Below are 8,679 nucleotides of genomic sequence, written 5' to 3' on the forward strand. Positions count from 1 at the left end.
CTGAGAGCATCTCAGTGGATGCAGTCAACACACACACACACACACACCGCACACACACACACACACACACACCGCACACACACACACACACACACACACACACACACACACACCGCACACACACACACACACACACACACACACACACACCGCACACACACACACACACACACACACACACACACACACACACACACACACACACACACATGTTAACACACACACACACACACACATGTTCACACACACACACACACACACCACACACACACACCTGTGTGTTCTGACCCCCCCGATGGACATGAGTCGGTAGAACTGATGCTCACCTTCCTCCACCATCATCTTCATCACGGCGGTCCTGGCGTTTCAGGGTGATTCCTCTGGAGAGGCGGATCCTGACCATCCTGCGCTGGCTGCACCTGCCTGATGATGAAAGGTGCGTCCTCTTTTTCACACGGGTATCATTAGACGGAACACCTGGACCGCATCACTACCTGGACCCGGGTCGGCTAGGGGTAACGCTAGCAGACGTTCAGGGATCCCAGAGGGGGGTGTGGCTTCAGCGTCTCTGTGGGTGTGGTCTGTGTGAGGCGGTGCTTCAGGTTAAAATGGCCGTGTCGCCCCCTTCAGGCCGTACGTCTACGCCGTCCACTCGGAGCAGCCCGACACCTTCGGACATCGCCTGGGACCGCTCAGCAGCGAGGTGAGCGCCGCCGGGGAAGTGGTGACGTGGTGAGACAGTCTGCCACTTCCTGTCCGTCACTTCCTGTCCATCACTTCCTGTCCGTCCTGTCTTCCTGCAGCTGGACAACCCTCTGAGGGAGATCGACAACATCATCGGTCAGCTGATGAACGGCCTGAAGCAGATGAACCTGCACCGCTGTGTCAACGTCATCATCGTCGGAGACCACGGTACGACCACGAGGGGCGTGTCCACCTCCAATGTAAATGTGATTTACCGCAAGAACAGTCGACCCGGAACAAAATTCAAGTCCAGCACCACGTAGTGGGGGGCTGAGCTTGTTCTCAGATCCTTGTGGTCAGGAACAGGATCTCCAGGCACACAGACGGGGGTGGCAGTCAGAACCTGAGACCGCGGTCCTCAGCTGGACATTGTTGGACGTCCCCCGACAGAAGTGAGGGAGTTTGAGGTCATAAAAGGAAAGCGAGATGGACCGAGGGTAGACCCAGAACCCTCTGGAGAGACTGACGGGATTCAGGATTCACCAGGAAGTGTAGAATACTGTAGTGGACCTGGATCAGCAGAAGAAAAGAGACGGATAGTCTTTCCCTCAAGAACTGTGGTACCTGGTTTATGGTCTGGTTAGGGTGGACTACTGTCGAGTATTCAGGGATGGACTGAGGTTCTTGACTCAGTCAACAGGTTGATTTAAGGTGGGTCAAAAAAAGACTTTTCTGGAGGGATGGTCTTGATTGGTCTGAACTGAGAACCTACACAGACATCTTGATTCAGTCGCACCTGGATCAACTAAAGAAGGTCCTCCAGGATGTTGGTTTGGACCCTCAGAACCTGCTTCCCAAACAGAAACCACGGTCCTCTGCTGTTCTTCTCAGGTATGGAGGAGGCCCACTGCGACCGGACCGAGTTCCTCAGCAGCTACCCGCTCAACATAGATGAGATCACCCTGATTCCTGGCTCGCTGGGCAGGATACGACCCCGCGACCCCAAGTCCACCACATGTAAGACGGGCCCGGCTGCTTTGAACACAGGCTTGAACCCCTGAGCAGGCTTCATGCTGACTCTTTCCTTTTCAGACGACCCGAAGGTGGTGGTGGCGAACCTCACGGTGAGTACAGCGAGATACCCTGTCACCCACGCCCAGTCTTGGTCCCGGGTTGTTGACCCGGACGCTTCCTGTTCCAGTGCAAAATGTCCACCCAGCACTTCAAGCCCTACCTGAAGCAGCATTTACCCAAGAGGCTCCACTACGCCAACAACCGCAGGATCGAGGACGTCCACCTGCTGATGGAGAGGAAGTGGCACATCGCCAGGTAGCCCGCACCGCGGCGTACGGGTGATCGCCTGCCCCGACCGGCTGCGCTCTAAACGTGTGGTTTGCTTCAGGAAAATGCCTGAGAAGCTGAGGACCCGCTGCGGATTCAATGGTGACCACGGCTTTGACAACAAGATCACCAGCATGAGGGTTGGTGGCCACGCCCACAAAGTGTTCGGGTGTCCTGACGCCCCGCCGGGTCACCTGCTCACCTCTGTTTCCTCATGCAGACCATATTCCTGGGTCACGGGCCGAGCTTCAAGTTCAAGAAGAGAGTCCCAGAGTTTGAGAACATTGAGCTGTACAACGTGATGTGTGGTGAGAAGACTCGTCTGCACCAACCCACAGCCGCGCAGCCGGCGCCGCCGTGTAAAGACTCCGCCCCCCTGTCTCAGACTTGTTAGGTTTGCAGCCGGCCCCCAACAACGGTACTCACGGCAGCCTGAACGACATGCTGAAGGACCCGCCGCACCTTCCCAGCATGCCAGAGGAGGTGACGCCGCCGTCGCCCGCGTCTCCGTCCGATGCCACGCCGACCGACGACCTGGGATGCAGCTGTGATGATGAGGTCAGAGGAATGATGTCACAGTGCGTTCTGGTACACGTTCAGCCACTAGAGGGCAGCAACAGTCCGTCTTCTCTTCCAGAACAAAGTGGAGGAAATTATGGAGGCCTTCAGTCCTGCACCAGACGGGTTCTACAGCTACAGTAGGTACTGTAGGTTCTGTAGGTTCTGTAGGTTCAGTAGATTCTGTAGGTACTGTAGGTTCTGTAGGTTCAGTAGATTCTGTAGGTACTGTAGGTTCTGTAGGTTCAGTAGATTCTGTAGGTTCTGTAGGTTCTGTAGGTTCAGTAGATTCTGTAGGTTCAGTAGATTCTGTAGGTACTGTAGGTTCTGTAGGTTCTGTAGGTCACGCTGTTAGACGTGTGTTTGTGTCACATATATTGGTATTTATTATCATGTGTAGGAAAGATGACACACACTGTGTGTGTGTGTGTGTGTGTGTGTGTGTGTGTGTGTGTGTGTGTGTGTGTGTGTGTGTGTGTGTGTGTGTGTGTGTGTGTGTAGACACCACACACCTCCCCTTTGGGCGTCCAGCTGTCATGTTTGACACTCAGTACAGGTTACTTCCTCACCTGGAGTTCATCAGCGGCTACAGCACAGAGCTGGCCACGCCCCTGTGGACGGCCTACACGCTGTCACCACAGGTACACGCACAGGTACCCACACAGGTACACACACATGTACACACGCAGGTACACGCACAGGTACCCACACAGGTACACACACATGTACACACGCAGGTATACACACAGGTACACACACAGGTATATACACAAGTACACACACACAGATACACACACAGGTACACACACAGGTATATACACAGGTACACACATGCACACACACAGGTATACACACATACACACACGCAGGTATACACACAGGTAAACACATAGGTACACACAAGTACACACAAGTATAGACACAGGTACACACAAGTATACACACAGGTACACACACAGGTACACATATAGGTACCATACACAGGTACACACACAGGTACACAGGTACACATATAGGTACACACACTGGTACACACACAGGTACACAGGTACACATATAGGTACACACACAGGTACACACACAGGTACACAGGTACACACACAGGTACACAGGTACACACACAGGTACACAGGTACACACACAGGTACACAGGTACACATATAGGTACACAGGTACACACACAGGTACACAGGTAGACATATAGGTACACACACAGGTACACATATAGGTACACACACAGGTACACACACGGAAACAGTTTGATTAGCTTGATCAGTTTGAGTACTTTGATCATTTTGATCGGTCTGAGCAGGACCATCTTGGTGGATTATTCATCTCTGGTTTGATCGTAGCTGCTGATGGTTCAGGTGAACCCGCTACAGACCCCGTCTCTCTCTCGTCCTCAGGACGACCCCACCCCCTTACCGGGCGTGGCCCCCGGCGCTCCGTGTGTTCGGGTCGACTCCAGAGTGTCAGCAGATCAGAGCCAGAGCTGCTCTGCCTACAGCCAGAACCGGGGGCTCACCTACGGCTTCCTGTTTCCCCCAGGTGAGCCTAAGGGGCGGGGGGGAGGATGCATCCGGTCACACCATCCCAGTATTCCCAGTATTCCCAGTATTCCCAGTATTCCCAGTATTCCTGGTGGGTGATTCCGTGTTCTCTGCTGGGGGTTTGTTGGCAGACCTGGCGTCGACTCCGGGGTCCAGACACGACGCTTCGCTCATCACCAACACCGTCCCCATGTACCCCGCGTTCAAGAGTAAGTGCCCCGGCTGGTCCTGGTCCTGGTACTGGTCCTGGTACTGGTTCTGCTCAGGGTCCTGTTCTGGGTCCTGGTCCTGGTACTGGTACTGGTCCTGGTACTGGTTCTGGTCTTAGTACCTTGGAGAGGAAGGAGGGCGAAGCGGCCACACCCCCATGAATGATTAGTCTGTTTTGTTGATCAAAGCTGTGGACCAATCAGAACCTGTGTGTGCAGGGATCTGGACTTACCTGCAGGGGGCGCTGCTGAGGCGTTACGCCGAGGAGCGCAACGGCATCCACGTCTTGGCCGGCCCGGTCTACGACTACGACTACGACGGCCTCCGGGACACCGTGGACCGGATCAGAGAGTGAGGCTGGTTGTCACAGTGATTGCTTATTGATTAGGAAGCTATAAAGCGATCAGTTATTGATTAGGACACCATAAAGTGATCGGTTATTGATTAGGGCGTTGTAAACACAGCAGAGAAGAAACATTTCCAGGAGTTAAAAATGTTTCCTGACCTTAAAAACAGAGAAATCTGCTTTTCATAGCTCTCGTTCTGTGTCGTCGTGGCAACAGGGTCGACTCAGTAGAACGGATCAATGGTCTAAACTCCAGGAACAGGAACTGAAGCGGTTCCACCAGGTTTAACCTCCTCCTCTGTCCAGGGTCGCCGTGGAGGCTCCGCCCATCCCCACCCACTACTACACGGTGGTGGCAAGCTGCCAGGAGCCCAACCAGACGGTGGACCGGTGTGAGGGGCCCCTGAGGGTCTTCTCCTTCCTGGTCCCCCACAGACCAGACAACAGCGAGTCCTGTAATGTGAGTACCGCCTGTCGCCTGCAGGGGGTCACCGGTCCCCGGTCCCCTATCCCACATCCCTTTTCCCCGGTCCCTGGTCCCTGGTCCCCGATCCCCTGTCCTGTCTCTGTCCTCATTCATTCTGGACAGGAACTTATTCAGAGCAGATTAAAGGTGAGACTTTAATCACCCGTCTTCTTCTTCTCCTCCTTTCAGCTTTTCCCTTCAGGGGTCTCCACAGCCAATCAGTGTCCTCCATCTAACCCTGTCTTCTCATCCTCTCCTCTCACACCAACTACCTTCATGTCCTCTTTCACTACATCCATAAACCTCCTCTTTGGTCTTCCTCTAGGCCTCCTGCCTGGCAGTTCAGAACTCAGCATCCTTCTACCAATATATTCACTATCTCTCCTCTGGACATGTCCAAACCATCTCAGTCTGGCCTCTCTGACTTTATCTCCAGAACCTCTAACATGTGCTGTCCCTCTGATGGACTCATTCCTGATCCTATCCATCCTGGTCACTCCCAGAGAGAACCTCAGCATCTTCATCTCTGCTACCTCCAGCTCTGTCTCCTGTCTTTTCCTCAGTGACACTGTCTCTAGATCAGAGGTTCTTAACCTTGTTGGAGGTACCGAACCTTGCTGTTGTCATAGAGACCAGTTCAGATATGCGTGGCTTCACCTTGACAGGTGTTACTCTGATGTCATTTTACACCAAAGTCTGTTTCTGTTGTTTCCATCAGCTTCCATCTGCTTCCTTTATTTTTACCAGCACCAGACTAGAGTTGTTCACCTTGACATTCAGATCCTACAGAACCCTGACTCCCATCACGTTCTGTTAGACAGTACAGGTAAATTCAGGTTACACATGTTCGTCTGACCACTTTCTTGTTTTGCTCAACATAGTTACTATGGATTAAAATATTAAGAAATCAATCAGATGACGTACCATCATGACAGGCAGAAATCCACCACTCAGTGAGCAAAATCCCCTGTAGCACAGGTAGGCTAATGATGTAGCGTCACGTGATCACCTGCAGCCAGTGACGGCTAAGGGGGCGTGTCATCACCAATTGACATGATGTGTCAAACATACACAGTGATTCGTGTGTGTTTGGCAAAATCTCCGCCGAACCCCTGAGACCGACTCATCGAACCCCTGGGGTTCCATCGAACCCAGGCTAAGAGCCACTGTCTCTAGACCAAACAACATCGCTGGTTTCACCACAGTTTTCTACACCTTTCCTTTCATTTTAGCTGAAACTGTTCCATCATCCTATCAGGGTGAGTCATGAATGACACAATGAAACGGCGTCATGTGGGTTCTGAGCCAGAAGCTGGTCCTAACGCTCCATTCAGACCAGAGTCACTGCTGTCAGTCTGGGTTTAGTCGTCCCACGTTTAATGGGGACGTTCCCACACTCGGTCTGCCTGTAAAACCTGGGTTGTGTTTAGATGTTCTTCACCAGACTGGAACCAGTCTAACCAGTACCCCAACGGCAGCTCCCACATTCCTGTGGGAAGAAAGACCCAACCCCTCACCAGTGACGCTACTTCTGCTGACATGTAGAGGATCAGGTTTTAGCTTTCAAACACCATTACCAGCGACTTGGACTGGGCCGTACTCTTCCATCGTCTGATTGGTCGATGAGAGACGTTCAGGAAAAATAATCCAGACTAACGTCAAGATGTCCGGGAACAGCTTGTGTAAATAAAGATAAGGTCTCTTAATCATATCAAAGTTCACATTGCAAGGTTATCAGTGACCCCCCCGCCCACTTCCTCTAAACCAGAACAGGGTACTTCATGCGTCACACCAGGATCAGGAGTGAACCCGGGTCACCGGGTTGGTAGGGCACTCCGTTAACGGAGAGGAATCATTTAGAGTAAACATGGAAAGATCAGGTTAATGAGGTATTCTCAAAAAGAATTCCCAAAAGGTATTCCTCAAAGCCAGAAGATCCTACCAAACAAACTTCAGGTAAACCACCCAGCGTACAACACCAGGTCTCCAAAGTGTAGTTCAAAGTCCAAAAATCCACAGCAGGAAACACACAAAATGACAAGTGAAGGTCCTCGTTAGAATTTAACGAAGACTCAGCACCACCAGAAACCAGGTTTACGTTGACCCACAAACTGACAAACCAGGTTTACGTAGACCCACAAACTGACAAACAAGGTTTACGTAGACCCACACACTGACAAACCAGGTTTACGTTGACCCACAAACTGACAAACCAGGTTTACGTTGACCCACAAACTGACAAACCAGGTTTACGTAGACCCACATACTGACAAACCAGGTTTACGTAGACCCACAAACTGACAAACCAGGTTTACGTAGACCCACAAACTGACAAACCAGGTTTACGTAGACCCACAAACTGACAAACCAGGTTTACGTAGACCCACAAACTGACATAATAATTGGTTTTAGGTTACAACAATTTTCTCAACAGGTGACAAACTCAAAATGGCTGAACACGCCCTACAAGGGGTAGAGACACAAAAAGCACAAAAAGGCGAGTCACAGCGGTGACTATAGACCAGAAAAGTCCTGACATGATGGTCGTAAATGAAGACATGTGAAATGTGTCCGAGCTGGTTTCAGTCCTTCAGGCTATCGAGAACAATCTGTTGGGTTCCGGTAAACCAAAAAATCCACACCCGAACCTGAGACAGGAGATGACCCAACACAACACCCAACATCGTGACACCATTACGACCATTTGGAAAGAAAATCCTGTCTGTCAGTCCTGACATTTGGTCTCAGAATGACAAGATCAGACCTGTTCTCTCATAATTGCTCAGAAAGACGCCACAACGAAGAGATGTTACCTAATGTTTTCTCCGTTTCTGTGTGCAGAACCTGGAGGACGAGTCTCAGTGGGTCGAAGACCTGCTAAAACTCCATACGGCTCGGGTCCGAGATGTGGAGATCCTGACCGGCCTGGACCTGTTCCGGTCTACCAACCTGACCTACACCAGCACCCTTAGCCTAAAGACCTACCTGCACACCTTTGAGAGCGACGACTAGACACAACAGAAGACAGACGACACAAACAGGACGGACGCCTTTTCACTGCATGCTCACTGGACAGTCGGCGCTTGGCTGTTTGGACCAGAGAGGCTGCTGGGAGGAGCTCGGAAAGACGTTTGGAGTATTTAAAGCTACCCAGCAAAAGGATAGGCTAGCAAAGAGTGATGCAGAATGTAGGACGTCCTCCAGAGCTGCCTCCGCACATCACAAACCCATCTGTTGCCATGCCAACATGAAGGACCGCTTTCTGCTGTTAGCCTTTAGCTATATCCAGTGCATACGTTGTATTCTTACTGACCATCCGTTGTATGCTGTAGAAGTTAAACATTTTTGAACGTGTCTTTTCATATTGATAAAAATCACTGATCGCAGTCTCTGTTATTTTGTCAGTTTTATTGGAGGTGAGGACTTCCTGTAACAAATGTCCCTTAAATTGGACACATGTAGATGCTAACGACTGCCTGAACAGGAACTCTGAAGGCCCCCCCCTGGATTGTACCACAGCATTG

General features: G+C 51.4%; 1 protein-coding gene across 3 annotated transcripts in view; it reads left to right on the forward strand.

Moving 5' to 3' along the window:
• Nucleotides 1–8,541, forward strand: part of enpp2l (ectonucleotide pyrophosphatase/phosphodiesterase 2-like) — a 16,345-nt gene extending 7,804 nt beyond the window's left edge. For 2 of the 3 annotated variants that reach the window (XM_068332867.1, XM_068332869.1), the window contains 16 exons: nucleotides 371–436; nucleotides 631–703; nucleotides 804–912; nucleotides 1,576–1,701; nucleotides 1,777–1,808; nucleotides 1,886–2,013; nucleotides 2,087–2,165; nucleotides 2,246–2,333; nucleotides 2,411–2,583; nucleotides 2,663–2,723; nucleotides 3,085–3,236; nucleotides 3,990–4,131; nucleotides 4,265–4,342; nucleotides 4,562–4,694; nucleotides 4,996–5,149; nucleotides 7,997–8,541. In XM_068332867.1, the coding sequence (XP_068188968.1) occupies nucleotides 371–436; nucleotides 631–703; nucleotides 804–912; nucleotides 1,576–1,701; nucleotides 1,777–1,808; nucleotides 1,886–2,013; nucleotides 2,087–2,165; nucleotides 2,246–2,333; nucleotides 2,411–2,583; nucleotides 2,663–2,723; nucleotides 3,085–3,236; nucleotides 3,990–4,131; nucleotides 4,265–4,342; nucleotides 4,562–4,694; nucleotides 4,996–5,149; nucleotides 7,997–8,167 (1,765 nt within the window). In that variant the 3' untranslated portion in view covers nucleotides 8,168–8,541. The remainder of the gene's footprint in view (nucleotides 1–370; nucleotides 437–630; nucleotides 704–803; nucleotides 913–1,575; nucleotides 1,702–1,776; nucleotides 1,809–1,885; nucleotides 2,014–2,086; nucleotides 2,166–2,245; nucleotides 2,334–2,410; nucleotides 2,584–2,662; nucleotides 2,724–3,084; nucleotides 3,237–3,989; nucleotides 4,132–4,264; nucleotides 4,343–4,561; nucleotides 4,695–4,995; nucleotides 5,150–7,996) is intronic. The other variant, XM_068332868.1, reaches the window with a different exon arrangement.
• Nucleotides 8,542–8,679: the final 138 nt, after the last annotated feature.

This window comes from Antennarius striatus, chromosome 14 (assembly GCF_040054535.1).
Source record: "Antennarius striatus isolate MH-2024 chromosome 14, ASM4005453v1, whole genome shotgun sequence".
Lineage (NCBI taxonomy): Eukaryota > Metazoa > Chordata > Actinopteri > Lophiiformes > Antennariidae > Antennarius > Antennarius striatus.